At 46.3% G+C, this 18,907-nt stretch overlaps 1 protein-coding gene across 3 annotated transcripts in view; it reads right to left on the bottom strand.

The window, feature by feature from the left end:
- Positions 1 to 443: 443 nt before the first annotated feature.
- SLCO3A1 (solute carrier organic anion transporter family member 3A1) overlaps positions 444 to 18,907 on the bottom strand; it is a 316,836-nt gene continuing 298,372 nt past the window's right edge. Inside the window, exons 10-11 of one of the 3 annotated variants that reach the window (XM_029237384.1) lie at positions 9,808 to 10,050; positions 444 to 1,102 (exon numbers count right to left, since the gene is read on the bottom strand). In XM_029237384.1, coding sequence (XP_029093217.1) covers positions 1,020 to 1,102; positions 9,808 to 10,050 — 326 coding nt within the window. In that variant the 3' untranslated portion in view covers positions 444 to 1,019. Of the gene's footprint in view, positions 1,103 to 9,455; positions 10,051 to 18,907 lie in introns of those variants that run through there. The other 2 variants (XM_029237383.1, XM_029237386.1) reach the window with 2 other exon arrangements.

Here is an 18,907-nt window from a genome sequence, read left to right as displayed (position 1 = left end):
ACAGTACTATGGAATGTATCAGTAGGAGCCATGACAGTGTTGTGGAGCATCTAATTCCAGCCAGAGGCTGGGAAGCGATGAACAAGTACCATTTCTCCGTGCCCATTCTCTGTGAGACATGGTGCTTCCTTCACACTGGATTTCACTGAAGCCTTACCACAACTGTGTAAAGCGGGCGACAGTATTCCCATTTTACAGGTGATGAAACTGGGGCTCAGAGGAGTCAGATCACTTCCCCAGCACCACACCAGTAAGCGAGTGCTGGGGTGACGATTTGAACCCAGGTCTGTTTCGGCTCCAACGACTGTGCTCTTTTGAACTATTCGAAGCCCGTAAATATAGAACACACACAGCCAGAAACACTCTCCTCAAGAGTCTTTGAGGATTGTCCTACCCAAGACACAAGAGAGAAAGATAATAGAGATTACAGCGTGAGACTGAGGAAGAATTAAAATAGTGCTTTTAATATAATTCTCAGCAAACGTACAGTATGTACTTTACATCACATATTTCTAGACTGCTCATCTGGAAAATAGAAGCTGCAAAAATACAGAACACCACACTCAAAATCTATTGAGTATGTGCTTTTTTTCCCCCTCTGTTCTATGAAACAGGGGAATTTTTACCCCCTCCTATTAGAATCCAGACTCAGCTGCTTTTGGAAGAACCGTTGGAGCCCTCGGTCAGAGAAGCATTCCCAAGAGGGAGTTTTCTAAAGCGTGTCAGCAGACCATCCCCACAGGAGACAAAGGAGGGAATGGGCAGAAGGAAATTTGCACATCTGGTCAATATTACTCTTTAGTGATCCAGGAAAATGCCTACTCCAAGGGTTTGGAGGACTCCTGGCCACAGACACCTGTTTAGTCCTCGTCACAGGCCTGTGCCTGGGGCCTCAAAGGACCACATGCTGGCCGGAGAGTCCTCCCAGGGACCCTTGGGTTCTCGGGCAGGGCAGAGCACGCTAAGTCAGGCCCGCGAGGTCTGTGGGCGGTGGCGGGCTGTTCTGTGAGGCCAGGCCCTCAGCTTCTCACAAAGGAGTCTTCTGAAGGTGATTGTGACTCGGGACAGGTTTTCTCAGTCTCAATGTCTTGGTACTCTGTGCCTAAAGGGGGAGGGGGGAAGAGAGCCAAGAGGAAAAAGAGATCGGTCTTTTCTGGTTTTCCTACTTATTTTTTAGGCTTATATAACAGCATCCTGGTCTTCCAGTGGAATGGATAAGAGCAGGAAGTCATGTCAATAAAATGCTACGTTTTGCTCCACGTCACCCCAAAGAACCAGACTCCAAGCCCAAAGAGCTTTATGTAGGCCAAATTTTTCTGAGAAGCGCGTATCTATACATGTCTGTACCAACACCTACGTGGATGTTTACTCTATGGGAAGGAATAAGCTGCATCCCAGTCATTAACTTATCTTCATCCTCGTAAGTCACCAGTGACAGACACTGTCACTGCAATCTCTGTTGAACAGGTGGCTGTGTACCAGAGAGAACCTCCTGGCATTCTAATGTCATGCTTTCTCCTCCAGCATTTGGGACCAGTTTGCTTTTCATTCAGCCACAGAGGGTCACCACATGCTGAGTGAAAGAATCTCCTCGTTGGAGCAAGGTTTTTAAGCCCCCACAACACTTCTGAAATAGATGCTGCGGCTTCATTTAAAAGGCACGAAAAACCCAGCTTCGTCCCTGTGATGATTTACAAGTTGTGTAGGTCTCCATGACCGTGACATGCAGCTTTCCTGTTCGATGATAGCCAGAGCGGTACCATGGAAATCCCCACTCATTTCCTTGTCCTCTCTAGACTCTGACCCGGTAGTACAAAAGATGACAACGTGGAAATGTCACTCCTTTCCTCAGGATTTTGCAGCTGAGACCTGGCTTATAGGAGATGCAGCTCACATGTTCTGGACAGTTTGGGGAATCCTTCTCAACTTTCACAAGGTTCAAGTTCTTTTGGTCTTGGGTGCTCTGTTAGAAGCCATGGGGGCAGGGAGCTGGGGAAGGTGGGACAGAAGTGAGAGAGACGCGGTTGGTTCTTGTGCGCAGAATGAATCGGGCAGAGAATGATGGGGAGATGGTCAACTTCTGCTGACGTGGCTAAGGTGGAAAAAGGAAGGAGTGTTCCTAAAGGTCTCCAGTGTTTACTGAAGGAAAAAAAGAGCTCTTTTCATGTTAGATCTCTGCGGCGGAAGGCAAAATTTGGCAGAGGTTTTCACCGCCAGCTCTTGCCTCATTTCTCTATGGAATTATAGACTCTTGTAGGGGTTTCTGACAGTAGATGTCTTCCTGGCTTCATCAAAGCTTCCTGAGGAGCCAGCCAGATCTGCGTTCTCACTTTGGTGGCGTTTGTGGTGTCATGGAGAGAGCACTGGTTCAGGAGTCAGACAGACCCGGCACTGGCTCCTGGTGACTTTCTAACTAGCTGTGTGACCTGGGGAAGCTTTGGTTTACTAAGCCTTAGTTTTCTGATCTGTAAAGTGGAAACAATGATACTTACCTCATAGGGCAGGTGTGAGAAAGCTGCTGAGAATATTACCTGGGATCAGGCCTTATGGCCCCTGGCACGTGGGTAGCAGCCTCATAATAAACATGAGCTTCCAGCCCCTTTCCTCCTTTAAGGGGCTGGGCTAGAGCACAACTGATGTGTTAGCTGGGTTCCTCTTATAATGAAACTTCCTACGTTGCATACTTCCACTTCATTTTATGGTCTTCGATTATAAACTCCAACAGTCTTGACAAACCCATCTCCACGAGAGTTACCTTCTATTAAGTTAGCATGAATTTAAGAGGAACATTATTTTCTGGGATGTAATGGGATGGTAAAATCTCACCCTACAGGATGTTAAACCTCCAGAAAATTTACTATGGTTGTTCCATCTGCTCCTGGTAAGAGAACATAATCACTTTACCTTACAGAAAAATATTCAGAATCGGTGCTAATCATCAATTACTGATTGTTGGCCTGAGTCGTTAATACAAAAATCAGAACATCTAGAAACTCTGTTCCTAAAAGTCTAGTATTTGATAATAGAGCAAGACATATCTCCAACCAGTGACCAGCATCGGTGTGTCTGAGGCCCTGGCCTGGAGCCGAGCTCCTGAGGTTGATGCTGAGGACTGCAGGGGTGCCAGGTGGGAGGGGTGTCCGGGGTCTCTCCCAATGGAGCTGATGACCAGTGCTGAGGACTGTCTCCCTGGCATTTCAGCACTTTGAAATTGCATTTCAAAATGCATTAGAGTGGAGGCATCATCTCCTGTTTCCTCTTACCTCCCTGCTTCTGGTAGGACATCCCCAATAAGTTATCACTGGGCTCTGTGGTTAAGACTGGGAACAACACAGGAAGAGCAGATGTCCCCAGAATACAGCGGTTGCCATGTCCCCGTTGTTATGATAGGGGGCATGCGAGAGCGTGGGGGGCATCCATAGTCCATTTGAGTTGGAGTCTTCTGAATAGGACGTCCCTACAGGTGGGAAGGGTCTCTCATTTCTTGCCCAGGATGGAGGGAGTACCCATAAAGGCAAAGAACACGAGCTTTGGATTTGTTGACCTGGGTTTGAAACTCAGCTTTGTGACCTTGAGCCAATTCTGGAAGCTTTCCCAGACTCATTTTCCTTTCGTGTAAACTGAAGTTTAATAACTGCTTCTGCCTCACAGGACTATGGTTGAGATTAAACGAGCTAATACATGTGATAAGCTGGTTCATACTAAGTGCTTGGTAGATGTCAGCTACTATTATTATTAGTTATTATTCATGCTTACCAATTATTCCACTGGGCATATCTACTAGCTTTCTAGTGCCAAGGTTTCGTCTTGGAGGGAAGAAACTTGAGACACTATTCGGTATCTGGTCTCAATCTTCTTTGTCTTGTTCCTGCATTTTCCCCTCCCACGTCCACTTCCATCACTTAAGAAAAACACATAATTACTCTGGTAGAGCTCGGAAGTGAGTGTCAGGGCTGGAAGAGACTGTAGATTGTATAGCTCCAATTCCCCTCGTTACACAGGAGAAAGATAATGTTGCCTTCATTGCAAACCCTGACGACAATGGGATACTTACCTCATTCTTGGAAAATGGGATACCCGAATTAGATTTTTAAGGCTGAAGGACCCTTCCAATCCATGACTCAGCCCAGGCTACAGTAGCCTCTGCTGCTACAGTCCATCAGACTGTACGCCATGCTGCTTCAGACCTCGTTGTTTTCCAGAACAGAGATCAGCACGCTACAGCCCTCCCTCAGCCAAACCCAGAGACTGCCTGTCTTTGTAAATAAAGCTTTATTGGAGCACAGCCCGCTCATTTGTTTACACATTGTCTCGGGCTGCTTCCCTGCTATGACAAAAGAGTAGTGGCCACAAAGACTCAATGATCCTCAAAGCCTAAGATGGTTACAACCTGGCCCTTTATGGAAGGTTTGTGAACTTGCTCTGCTGGTCCTGTCGATGGAGGGTCTCTTCCCCTGGCTCCCTGGCAGACATCCACTGCTCTTTAGTTCTTGTTTTCTAGACCACTGGCTCTCTGAAGCCTTCCTGATTCTTGATGCCATGATGCAGAACTTCCCAGCTCCCTGAAACAGCCCTCATTGCTCCCAGACAAAGACAGACAGACAGACAGATCCTGGCTCTTAAAATGGCTATTCTATTGCTTTTATTTGTGTTCAGGTCTGTTTCAATCATTAAACTTTGAGTTCTTGGAGGGTGGGACCATGTCTTCTTTACCTTTGTACCTGGTTCGGAGCCTGGCACACAGTCAACATTTTAATGAAGTAGTGAGTGAATAAACACATCACTGGAAATTATCAAGCTCATACAATGCTCCCCTAAATGGCACTAATCCTGCCAAGGAAAACTGTGCTACCATGTGGAGGGTCCCTGAGAAGCATGAGCTCTGTCCTAATCTCCATGGCAGTCACAGATTTCTAATGTGCTGGGGAATCCTGGCTTTTGTGAATTCCCCATTTCAGGCTTTTTAACTCATGTCCTCCCTGCCATGATAACCAAGCACTCTGAGGTCACCTACAAGCGTGAGGGAGGGGAGACACAAGTGGGTGGCTGTGTGAAGACAGTGTAAATTCCTGTGTGATCCTAGCAACAGGCCCCGGAAGAGGCATCTGAACAATGTCTTTCTTGCATGTTCTGCCAGTTAGAGATTCCTCTGTCTTACCAACTTATTCCTGAGCAACCATAATACCCCAGGGGGGCTAGGTCCAAAGGCTATCGGTAGGGCTGGTCACTCAGAGATTAAGTCCTCACAGCTGTTCAGAACTCAAGCATTCGAACTGAGTTGGGAGAGGTGAATAAGGAGGAAACAAGGAGGGAAGGGCAGAGAGGAGGAAAAGGACTCTGTTTATGCCTCAAACTAATTTCCAGGCTCAATTTAATTTCACTAGCACCCTCTCTTGGAAAATGTCGCACCTCTGAGGGATTTGATCTGGATTCTAACCGAAAGGGAAACACAGACCATGGCTCAAAGGAGGCTGTTGAGAGGCACTGACATGAGCTCAGTGGAGTAATTAAGCCCCTACTATGTATCCGGCACCTTCTCCTGGACAGAGACTGGTTCTCCATCGAAACAGGTAAGAACAGCACAAGACAGCAAATATTCTGTTAGACTGAAAAACTGCTTGTCTGTTTTTCTCCCCTCATCCAAACCGAACCAAACACACAAACAACAGAACAATAGGGTGAACACCACCGAAACGTACAACAGAACCGTAGGGTGAACACCACCAAACGGGACAGAAGCTTACCCTGTCCTGTCCCTCTGCTCTTGGTTGCATAATCAGTTGCACTGGCTTCTACAGGTGGGACTTTATTGCTTCACGTTGCTCAGGAGTACAAGTCAGCACTCCCAAACAGGGCTTAGAACACAGGCCTGGTGGGCCTGACTGGGTGGAGAAGAAACCACACTTCCCATGACCTGAACAGCGGGCAGCAAGGAAAACAGCCTTGTAGGCTCATGCGGAACCAACAGCTTCTTCTCCTCAGAGGGTTTCCCTGTGAGCATATATATGTTTCCATTTTACGTGCTCCTCGTGAATGGCCTGCTTTGGAAGTGTGGAAGATAATCTATTAGCAACCACGGCAGAATCATTTTCCTGAGAAACTTCCTCAGGAGTGGTGTGGCTATCATCCCAGGGACCAGCTGGACGCCCTGAATGGAATATTTCTGTGGGTCACCTTGGGCCTGCGTGCAAGGCATGGGAAATGTTGCCACGCCCGAGCGAGGGGATTGCTCTAGGTTATTGTTGGAGATGGGGAAGTGGAATCAGGGATTTGAATGTAGAGACACCACTTAACCAAACTCTACGAATCATCCCTAGGGGAAGCTATTCCACTGGAGGGTGGGGAGAAAGAAGCGATTTTTATGGAGAAGCACGTTCCTTCCTGCTCGGAAGACATTAGGAAGTCTGTCAAAGGATTCCTTGGAAGCTCTTGGTTTCCCCTTATTACTTTGCCTGTTAAGGGCTGCTAGCAAACTCCTTAGGGGACTCGTGAGCAGAAGCATCTCTGGCTCCTTCGTTAGCTGTGAGGGAAGCCCACATGCTGTGGCCTCCTGGAGTGGCAGTGTCCCTGGGGTGCCTGGGAGCTTCACAGCCTTCCTCTGTGGAGGCGCGCAGAAGGCAGCAAAGCTGCTGGGCTTCCCTGACAGCGCACAGCCTCAGCAGGAGGAAGACAGCAAACTCCGTCCCCCAGAGACAGAGACTCTAGAAAATGTGTTCACTTCATATGCAGGAATATTACTGGTAGAAACCTTTTTGGTCTATATGTAGGAGTTACAAAAACCTGTCGCAAGTTGCAGCAAAGAGAGCCTTTCCATCCATCCCTGGGCACCTTCCACTAAGGTGGTGGAGGGCTTTGTAGCAGAAGAGAGAGAACGTTAGCATTCACTTTCTAGGTTTATTCCGTCCCTTACATTTTTGTTTTCCGTAAGTCCAATGAAGATCTCCGAAGGAAATCTTTCCGTTCAAAATCCTGCTCAAAACCAAGCAAATAATCAAGGGGCTGGATTGGGAAGGGTATGTACAACGGTTCCTTGTAGCACAAAAGGAAAATTAAAGCTAGACTAGGTTTTCTGTTCTGGAGTATGGGAGAGAAATTAAAATTTTTAAAGGTGACAACAGCACATGTTAGAGCCATCTTACAAGAGGGGACTTTAAATTTCGATCCAGTTGTTGATAAAACTGAGCCCTGGAGTTGTTTTCCTTTGTCATCCTAATCTCTTATTCAGCCTAAAATCTTAGGAAAAATAGCCAAAATGCAAAGAGTTTTCAAAAATCTTTTTTAAAAAACAAAAACAAAAACACAAATAGCCCCATGAAACACGAGGTTCTGCAGCCTCAGTGGGTGTGGACTGATTTGGGGGAGCTACACGATCATATACAAGAGGGCAGTGATCTATTAGCAATACATTTTCAAGACAAAACCAACCCAGCACCTATACAGGATGGAATCACAGCCTCGGGAGCCACAGAGTGTACATAGTTTATGAATTGTTGGAGAACAATCCCACCTTTAATTAGTTAACATATTGATGAGCGTCCCCACTTTCAGGAACAAGGACAGACTCAAGCAAAACACAGGAGAAAGCTCTTCCGGAAGCATCCTGTCCCGAGGATGCAGCTCATCACAGTGGCTCCGCACCGCGACACAAGCTTCTTTTGGGCATCCTTGCTCCGTGGGGCTTTTCTCTAGTTTGGGGCTGTAACTCAAACTGCCCCATTTACAGCGTTTGTTAAAAATTCATCACAATGCCCCTCTCCCCCCGCCCCACTCTTTTCTTTCTTGATTCTCTTGTTGCCTTCTAGATGACCTGAAAATACGTGTCTGTCTGAGGTGAAAAAGCCAACCAACCAACCCATCCTTGGGGTCTTTCCAGGCCCAGGAGTGGCCTAGATCAAGGTCACTGCAATAGCATGAAAGGTGGGTTAACTGGACCCTGTGCGTGCATGTGCGCGTGCTCTCTCTCTCTCATAAGCTCTGCCCCTTCTGCAAACGGCCTCACCAGGCCGAGTCAGCTGGATGCAAGAGGTTTTCCTGTGATTCTTACCCCAAACAACAGTAGGTTCGCTTCTAGCTGTTTGAGGTTCAGCCACTTTCAAAACACATACAGACAAAGGCCTCTTAGTTCAAGACTGACCCTGAAAATATCAGACATTTTCAGGCAGTGAACGTGCAGTAGCTTCCAGGAGCTTGTGGGTCTGTTAACCCAGACACTACATGCTGCTCAAAGCTTGTGCTAGGGAACTGTTCTTTTTTCCGTCTCCTCTCCCCAGAAGCCCTGCACCCATACACACAACCCACAGCTGAGCGTGTCTCTGCTGCAGGTTGAAAAGAACACCTCTTGGCCTGTGAAGCAGGCATATGAAAGGGCTTCCCGTGACAGTGATCACTGAATCATGGGGAATAAATGGAGAAGGCAAATTTGCAATTCATCACGTTATCCCCTGTTGCCTCAAATGTGATCCTTTTAAAGGCAGGGTGCATATACACTCTCTTTTTTAAGCTTTTTTTTTTTTCTTTTTTCTTTTAACACACTGCATATTCTTATTTTCACAGACTATCCAAATGAGGATAAAATGATAAAAAAATTACAATAGATTAATTGCATCCCTTGAATAACATTATATTTTTGGTGCATTAAAAAAGGAGAAAAGTAAAAGCAACCAGCGTAATAAATTCGGCCTAGAGAACTGTGTTAGTGACTGAAGGGTTAACACAGATTTGAGAAGTAGTTAAAAATAGTATCAGAGGATTACACATACAACAGTTTGAAATTCATATGCATTGCATTTTTTTCCTTAAAAATGGCAAAATGTTTGGCAAATGTAAGCAAATGACTTGGACTAGGTTGGGTTTCACCGGCTCTGAGCGAAGTCAGTCATAGCCAGGCGAGGCCCACTGCTTCCTGAGGTCACTCTGCGGGGCTGGGGGACGCACCCCAATGGGAGGTGCTGCAGGGAAGGGGAGGTGCTGGCCCCCCATGTCCGGCTCCCCCTGGGGCCCTCAGTCTTGAGAAATGGAAATGGAGCTGGTGAGAGGTGTCAATTACAGTCTCCAGCACAGATCACCCTTTAGCATCGCTGAGAGAACTCTGGGGCCTTGAACCACATGTGTAGACTGGGTGAGTCGTCTACACAGCGACCCATATTGCAAAAGTTAGAGAAGTGGGCCTCCACTCCTCTGACTTGGGTGCCCCTCCACCCCCGTGTGGGTGGGGAGGGTGGCATGGGGTGTGTCACTAGTGCTTATCCTGGCAAATGTTGTCAACTTGGGTTTTTTAGTAGACTTTTTTTTTAATATATATATATATTTTTGTTTTGTATGTGTATATATATCCAGAAAGGTCCGTCCTCCAAGCCGGCCACCACTGTTCCCTGAATTTGGCAGTGCCTGTTGCTTGCAGCTGTCGGCATCCTGAAAAACCATGAGGTGCCTTCAAAGAGTAGACTCTGAGCCCCAGGAGGTTGCATGTCAACCATGTGATCCCACGCTCTCCTTATTTTGAATCCTGTCTGGCTCTGATTTTGAGAAAAAGGACAAAGGTGCTGTGTGTACATGTGTGTGTGTGCCTCTGTGTGTACTGAGTTTTTTTTTTAACTTTTTTCTTTTTTTTCTTTTTTTAGGAAAACTGACCCTTGGATGACTAATACAGAGTTCAACCCTCCTTCAGTCACTATAAAACAGACTCCATGTTCTCACACCACTCATGATCTTCAAGGTTATAGATAAATTTTGTCCTATGTGTCTGGTTGGCGGGCACAGGGTCCCTCCCCAGATTGTCTAGGGTCAGAGTAGAGGCAAAGAACTCACTGGTGCTCAGCCCGCCCTCGTGGTTTTTGATGTATCGTTTATAGTTTTTCCTCAGGCACTGCCACGTGGTGGTGTAGAGGAGGAAGGCAAAGGACTTGAGCGCGATGGCGATGCTGACGTACAGGTATCTGTAGGCCACGTTGTCGTAGAGGACGCAGGCGCCTTGCTCCCCACAGAATGTGCTCCAGAACAGGCAGGTGGAGTCGATGCCGGCCCCGAAGATGAGTGGTGGGGGGATGAAGCCTGTCAGAGGGAAACGGACAGTTAACGTTTGGGCTCGAACGGCTGGTTTGATGGAGAGAAGGGCTCCCCTGTCCCCGTACGTATCTCTTCCGACAGGACTGCAGGGCTCGTGGACCATATTCAGTGGTTCTATAGCACAGTGGGGTAAAGACCCTGTCCGGAGGTCGAACTGCTTGGGTTCGAATCTCAGCTCTGCCTCTTACTGCACAAGGCTGTGCAAGTTATTTAAGCCCTCTGTGCCTTAGTTTCCCCATCTGCAAAATGGGGTTAATAACATCAGTCCTTCTCAGATCACTGTGAAGGCTGGCTCATTGAATACATGGAAAGCATTTAGAACAGTGCGTGGCACAGAGTAAACACAAATGACATCTGGGATCATCATCCACTGAGAGTCTGAGAAGGAAGAGAGTCTTCCCTGAAGGCAGACATTCTTGGTGTCACTCAAAGAAGTGCACCCTTGTAGAGGAAACTGCTAAGAGGCATCGTACTTTGCGTGCTGCTCTTTTGCATGGAGCGTCTGAGGCTTTGTGTGCTCTTGAGAGGAGGGAGTTGGAACCAGAGGGGACCAGAGGTTGAAAATCAGTACACTACACCTTCTGTGTGTGTATATATAATACGCACACACACATATACATATGAAGGATGTGTTCTCATATATGTACATATACAAAGATATGTAAATATACATGTGTGTATGGTTTAACAGCTGGAAAATATCTGACACATACTGACAACTTTCCTTCCCCTAAATATTACCACTGGAGCAGAATACTTTTCATTCTGAACCAGGAACCGGTTTTCAAACCTTCACAATAGATCATTTCACGCACCTACAATCAGTCATCGAAAAAGGCAGACGAGACGGAAACTATTCATCGTCCTTAATTCAGTTCTCTGTTACTCTCTGCGTTCACGTGCCTGCTGCTGCCCCCGAGCTCAAAGGTTATCAGGCCTGGCTGCACATTAAAATCCCCTGAGGTGTCCTACCCGAGACCAATTAAATCGGAATATTGGGTATGTGGCCTGGTCATCAGCATTGTTAAAATAAAACATTCCCAGGCGATTCTGCCCTACTGGGGGAAAAATGTTTCATCTGTATTATGGGAAAGCAATGGATGGGCCATTAATACAAATTAATTGCTTCGGAAGAAACAGTGTCCCCAAGGCCAGAATATGGTACCAATCATCTTCGGTGAGAAGCAGGAAGTGATCCCTGGAAGCAGGTGCTGACAATTCCCATATCCCAGTGCCGAGGTACCCTGATACCCTGAGCATTCTTTTCAGCCCTGGACTGAGTTTCACTTTTTTTTTTTTTTTTTTTTTTGGCGGTACGCGGACCTCTCACAGCCATGGCCTCTCCCATTGCGGAGCACAGGCTCTGGACGCGCAGGCTCAGTGGCCATGGCTCACGCGCAGCCGCTCCGCGGCATGTGGGATCTTCCCGGACCGGGGCACGAACCCGTGTCCCCTGCATCGGCAGGCGGACTCTCAACCACTGCACCACCAGGGAGGCCCGAGTTTCACTTTTGTATTAAGGAAAATCCCACTGACAATTTGATGAGATATCGACCTTTCCTTCAGAAAAATACATCTACCCACAAAATCGCATCCACATTTCAGGGGTTTCATGGACCCCTGAAGTCCATCCATGATCACCAGAATAAGAATGGCTATGTTATATCCACAGCAGAGCCTCCTTTCTGAGGGGCCCTCAGAGGGCAGCCTGGAAGAGGGGGGCTTAATGAAGGAAGCAGCACTTCCTTGGTTTGTTTTTTTAATGCAAGTCTAGTTGATTAACAACGTTATGTTAGTTTCAGGTGTACAGCAGTGATTCAATTACACATATCTATTCTTTTTCAGATTCTTTTCCATTATAGGTTATTACAAGATATTGAATACAGTTCCCAGGCTATACGGTAGGTCCTTGTTTATCTATTTTATATGTATAAGTGTGAATCTGTTAATCCCAAACTCCTAATTTATCCCTTCCCTCCCTTCCCCTTCGTTAACCGTAAGTTTGTTTTCTAGTCTATGTCTGTGAGTCTGTTTCCTTGTTTGTTTGTTTTTTTAACATCTTTATTGGAGTATAATCGCTTTACTTAGTTTCTGCTGTATAACAAAGTGAATCAGCTATATGTATACATATCTCCCCATGTCTTCTCCCTCTTGCGTCTCCCTCCCACCCTCCCTGTCCCACCCCTCTAGGGTGGTCACAAAGCACCAAGCTGATCTCCCTGTGCTATGTGGCTGCTCCCCACTAGCTATCTATTTTACGTTTGGTAGTGTATATATGTCCATGCCACTCTCTCACTTCGTCCCAGCTTGCCCTTCCCCCTCCCCGTGTCCTCAAGTCCATTCTCAACGTCTGCGTCTTTATTCCTGTCCTGCCCCTAGGTTCATCAGAACCATTTTTTCTTTTCTTTTTTTTTTTTTTTTTACATTCTATACATATGTGTTAGAGTCTGTCATACAGTGTTTCCTTGGTTTTAATGACTGGCCTGGGATGGCATGGGGAGAGAACTGCATGATCCTATCAGTGCTGATGTGGTTGGCAGGGCTTCCTCCTGGGCCCAGATGCCTCAGCACTTATCCTTAGCACTGTCCAACTCTGTCGCTTGTTACCCCAAAGAGAAACCGCCCCCACCCCCAGGAAGAAATTTTCATTGAAATTGCAATTAAATCTCTCTGGCAGCTCGAGCTAATAAACTCCAAACTCAAATTCCCAATACAACCTGCTCCCTCTTTGCAGCTCCCAGGTCAGGTTGATCTTGGTGGGTGGAAACTCACATTCCCAGCATTCTCTGCCCCAAAGGCTGCCCAGGTATTTGAGACCTTTCTCACTAACCAGTGTGTCTTCTCCTGACCCCCAACAGACACCTTTCTTCATTTAACTGAAAAAGAGCCAACTGGAGGAACTGCCATGGCAACCACCGATAGACACTAAGCTACACTCCACATTACTTAGGTAAAGAAATGGCGATCTGGAGCCAGTTTAGGTTGTGGATAGACTTGGGGATCAATGGGACAGATCTGGCCTGTTCCTGTGGCCCAGTGGGAGAATGCAGATCCATTCACTTGTCTATTTGTCAGAGTTTTACTAGGTTGTAATTAGCTCCCATGCTCCTCCTTCCTTTTCCTTCTGCCTCTCTTGTCCTAGCCCCACCCACCACGAGGCAATGGGAAGCCAAGACTATGACACCTCTGGTATAAGCTCTGCCAGGGGAAGGAACTGATGGTACAGGGCCCCTCGCTCCACAATGCCCGGGTGCCTGAAGAGTTGTATGCAAATCCAAGTTGGGCAAATCAGGTCATATTTTAAGCACATTGCAGGAAATGTACAGTATCATGGAACCATTCATTAATGCTTGCTTAAATTAAAAAAAAAAAATCCCTCTAAAGTGCCAATATGTAACTCTTTCACATACCCGATCTGAGTGAGGATTTTTATAACATGGAGTTGTCTTAAAGTAGGGCATATTTCTATGTGCTAACGATGTCCGTTTTATCCTTGTCAAGCTTTACTATTGGATGACAAGGCCCTGGAAAGTATCAGAAAAAGCCTTCAAACAGAAATTAGAAAGCTAAGTGCCTAGCAAAGTTTTTCATGTTATACTCGATATTTTGGAGAGCACTTGTGGTCAAGATGAAAGACCCTCTCACTTAAGGAGCTGAAAGGTTGGGGTAAGTTACTTTCGGTGCCTCAGTTTCTTGATCTTTTAGGAAATAATATGGCCTGGCTGGTCACACTCAAGGTGAGCACTCTGGTACAAATGAGGGGAGTGTTATGCAAGGGTCTGGTCCTTCCATATGGCCAGAACTTTTGCCACCTTATTTATCTTGTACAGGGGACTTGGGGTTGATAGTTTAGAATAAACTCTGGATTGGGTACCTTACGAGTCGTACCTCATAACCTTTGTGAAATCCCTTTTACATTTCTGGACAGAGGAAATATTAGCTTTCTTCTCTGCCAAGTTCATCTTTTCCTTTTTGACTTAAAATGCTTTTCCAAAGGGGAGCTCGAGCTCTCAGGTCCTGAATTCCAGGTGTGCAGAGAATGTTAGAGACGAAGCACTTGCTAGATCTCTTATTTAGAGGCCTTTGCCATTCTAGAACTCATCTGATTAGTGACAGAAGGGAGGTAAGTTGGGTAAGGTGTATGTTAGTACCTACTTCTGCTGTTATGTCCTCAGTTACCTGAGGAAGAAGGAGGCAAGCGATGATAATGAAGTACTTCTTTAGAAACCGTGTGTTTTAAAAGAACACTCTCCTCCCCGGAGCCCGCAGGAACCGTCCTCTCCCTTTTGAGCTCTTTTCTTCCCAATGTTTCCTTGGGAGAAACTCACGGATGAAGTAGGCATTAACTAAGGTCCCATCACAGGGACACTGGGAACCCACCATATGTTGGGGAGGGTATCCGGAAAGCTCAAAGCTGTTACTTGCTATTACAGAGAATACTAAAAGGATTAAATCTTACTTCCTATTACACTCAGGCCCAAATTGCAGCTATATTTCAATGCAAAAATTGCAGTGCCGCTTAAGGAAATTGTCTCTGTTTTCCTGAAATCTATTAACAAAGATTAAACCTCGGTGTCTTGTATCTTGGTTACTTAATTTACTCTCTGGGTTGAAAAGGCCAGGCCTATTTATATTCTTTGGTCTAAACTTAAAAGGTGAACAAAGGCTTTTGTAAGAAAAATAAATTCACATTCCTTTATGGGACAAGATGGAAGCTGCAAATTACTCTTGCATTTACATTTCAAAAGATATCCATTCCTCTCCCAGCTTACCTGCCAAGACTTGAATTCACCACGGAATCTCTATTCAACCTGATGGAATTACTGTTACCTCCAGCGCAAGCTAGAAAGGGATGTCAAAGTATGTTCTCCTGAAAGGGTTAATGAGTTTCTCTGTTTCAGCAATGCCAAGAAAGAGACTGGACTGTCAACATCGTCCAGCATTGTCCACGGGCACCTGACATTCACTTTTCTTAAATCTGAGAAGTTGGGAGGAGCTACTCTATTCTCATTTCATTCCTGGCTGCTTTGTTAAACTCACTGAGGCTCAAAGACCTTAAATAACCTGCCAAAGGCCTCATGACCAGTAATGGCAGAGCTGGACTCAAACCCGGGTATGCCTGACTGCAGTGGGGTCCATGGCAAGTATCCGGTAACACCTTAGAACAGGGCCAGGATGTAGATCGTGGGTGGTTCAGGTCCTTCAAGAGGTCAGATAAATCACTGGTGCTTAGTAAATGTTTGCTGAATAAACAACTAAATGCAGAGGTGAGTGGAAGGGGCCTCCCCCACATTCCAGACCCTATATCCTGCGCCCCACCATCCCATGGCTGGGGGCAACGGCCTCTCATCTGGGGGTCTCTGGCTGGCTGCGCTTACTCCTTACGCACTCATTTTACGTGTTCATTTCTCCCACTTGCTGTAGAACTTCTTTATATTCAAGACTTCACAGTGGGAGCTCAACAAGTGTTTGATGAACCACATCAGGAGCTTCTAAGACGTACCTCTCCTAGACCAGCTCACCAATGACCCAAGACCCAAGGACAGTCTGCTCAGGAATGACACCTGTGTACAGAGGTGCACCTTGAGGTTCCCAATGCTCTTTGCCCAGCAGATTGCTCTGGAAAACTAAGAGCAGGCATTTGTGGCAGGTGGTGAGTCAGCCCAAGTCATCCCTCACAATTCCCTTGAGACCCCTGTGTCTGTTACCTTATCCTATTAAAGGCTTCTCTGTAGGCCCAGTCCCAGAGGCTCAGATCCTCAGCTTTATCTTGTGCTTCTGCTGTTTCTCTCTTGCTTTCATCTAGTCCCGGGGGGGGGCGCTCAACAGACATTACCTCCACAATATGGCTTCCATCTGTCCTTGCCTTTTAATCCCACTGCCTTACCCTGGTCACCTTCTCTTTTTCTCCATGCTTTAGTTATCCTGCATCCTGCTGAACCACCTAGCACCTTTCTCCCAGGTTGATCTTCCTAACTCAGAATTCTGAATACTTCCATCTCATACCATCATTTGCTCCACACTGGCAATGACTCAGCCAAGTAAAATCTTTTTTCCCTTGAAATTCAAGGTCCAAACTCTTCTAGCCCTTTATGTTACCCATACTTGCTTCATTCTCCTACTGGAGAGGGCAGGCTCTGGCTCCCACTTATTTTTATATCCTTTGAAGCATCAAGTACAGTGCTTTTGACATAGCATGATCTCAGTGTATATTTGTTTCCATTCATTTAATTTGGTGTAACATCTACGGCATGCAGTAGACCTCCAGGAGCAAGATTCTGGATCAGACCTTCGAGTGGACGTTATGCCCACACCCAGAGAGAAAAGCGGTGATCAGGCCATTTGCAAAAGGATGAAGAAGGATGGATTTGATTACATCAGGCATTCTGCTTTGAGTAGGTCATTCAGTTTTCTCTGTATTTCCTGACCTTTATCCAGCTCGGTCTTCTCTCCCACTCAACTTCTACTGCTGTCCTGGGTGACCTGAACTTCTCCATGGACATGGGCGTCCACACTTTCGCCTTTCAACAGCTCACCCTCAATGTCAAGGATGTTCCCGTCCTCTCTAGTCATGCCACACACTGGGTTTTGTCACTTCACAGACACCAAAGCTTTGGCCACAGATTCTAATTCTTTTTTACATGAATTACTACATCCAGTTCCTACGTTCCTTTCTCTCTCTCCCCTCTCCTAGCTCACCTCTTCCTTATCCAGCCCAGGTACCATGGTCAATCGCTTTAGCCTCACTGTGACCACCGTCCTTAATTTCTTTGCTTCACACTCCTTCCACGGCACCTACCACTGATATCACCAATGGCATTCCTAGGCTGCCACGGGCTGCTTGGGAAGCTCTTGGTGCCACACTGACCTGGGCCAATGCATTCTCTGCCCCTGCCCTTTCTAACACCTCCTTTCCATTGGCATTTAAAGCAACAAGGGGAAAATAACCTTGTCTTCACTTCTGGATCTTGCTCTCTATACTCCTCACAGCCAAGTATCCGCAAAGAGTGGTCTCCCCTCGCTGCCCCCACTTCCTCAAGCTCCGACCCACCAATGATGGTGAATCAAAGACTGAGCCTTGAGACCAGCACTGTCCAGTATGACAGCTACTGGCCACATGCAGCTACTTAAACGAAAACCAATAAAAATGAAGTGAAACTAGTTTATGGAAGCCACCTTTCAAGTGCTCCATAGCTCCATGTGGTACAGATTTGGAGTATTTCCACCATCACAGAAAGTTCTGTTGGACAGTGTTGGTCTATACCACTCCCAACTTGCTCCTCATACTGGTCTTCCTGTTTTAATAAATAATATCCCCATGCACCACATGATCCAAATCTTTCATAAGGAGCGGTCACTGTGGATTCCTCCTTCTCAGATACTCCAGTCTGTACACTTCCATTCAGAGACTAAGCCTTGACAATCCTTCCTCTACCCACATCTCCCCATCTTGGTAGCCAGCATCTCAGCTTGGGTCTCCAGCAGCTACTCTGTTATACCAGTGGCTTGTTACTCAGTTCCCACATTCTCTACATGGTAGACAGTGGGCCTTTCTAAAAATGCACAATGGCTCTTCAATGACTTCTTCTGCCTTAGGGATAAAGGTCAAACTTGTCAAAAGGGCAGCAGCCCTTCCCTGACAGCCGCCCTCCCTAGCCCCATCTTCTGCCAGTCCCCCCAGCCCCACGGCCTTCCTGCAGCCCCCAAACATGCTTCAGCCTTTGTTCACTTCCAGGCTTTTACTCCTTTAAGTCTCTCTGTCTAAAGCACTCTCTCCTTTTTGCTCAGCTGTGTAACTCTTCCTCGTTCTTTCTTCACGTCTTAGGTAGATAGCACAGCCTTTCAAACCCACACCCCTGTCCCCACCCCCAGGCCAGGCTAGGTGGCTCTCCCACATGCCCCCCTGTCACTTGTTCTGACTGCATCTCAGATCTCGTCACACTGAACTGCGACGTCCTCATTGTATCCCCATTACCTACGTGGGGGCCAAGCACAAAGGTTGACAATGTCATGAAATCTGATTTCTTGGTTGGCCCTGCATAAACAGTAAAGGTGGTTAATTTTATTGGGTGCTGCAGGAAATGGAACCAGGCCAAGTGCAAAGACTTCTTTGATAAGCCACTTTTAATTAAAAGATGAAACTGTCTCATATCTTTCTAGAGCCATTTTCTAAACTGTGATGTGTGACCCATATGGGTAATACGATCAGTATGGTTGGTCATGACCCACTACTTAAAAAGGATGGAATGGAATAGAAAGTAGCAGAGGACATCAATGCATATTAAGGGTGAATATTTTTCATGAAATCTTTGCTTCAGCTATATTTGTGATATGTGTGTATGTACTGGGCCATACACTGTAAACCTTATCTCTTGCTGTGGCTCACAGAGGTTGAAAAATACTCTTCTAGATAATGCTTGGTTGATTATTCCTGGAGCAGACATACAAATAGAGAACCAGCTTTAGAAACAGCATGTCACATTACACATGCTCTATAATTTTCAGTTCTGTCTTCAAGTGTCCTATAATTTTCATTAACTTTTCAAAACTAGCTTGCAAATTTTCTTTCATTTTGTGCTATCAAAATTATTCTGAAGGCTAATTTTTACCAGCTATACTGAGTCCTCAGCATCTGTTTAGAGATACAGAGACCTCTGCAGCAACTCCATAGATGGAGGGCTTTCATCTTCCCTAGTCAGCTTCTGAAAGAACTCCCTAAGAGCAGCGCTGAGCTCACTTACCCGGGTATGGTCCACGGAGCTCTGAACACATTAGGTGCTCAATAAATGTTAGTCTGAACACATTCATTCAACATTTTCAGAAATAAGGGTCCCCTACTTGC

Source organism: Monodon monoceros, unplaced genomic scaffold (genome assembly GCF_005190385.1).
Source record: "Monodon monoceros isolate NGI ecotype Baffin Bay Population unplaced genomic scaffold, NGI_Narwhal_1 Super_Scaffold_21, whole genome shotgun sequence".
Classification (NCBI taxonomy): Eukaryota; Metazoa; Chordata; class Mammalia; order Artiodactyla; family Monodontidae; genus Monodon; species Monodon monoceros.
This window is presented reverse-complemented; position numbering and strand designations above follow the sequence as displayed.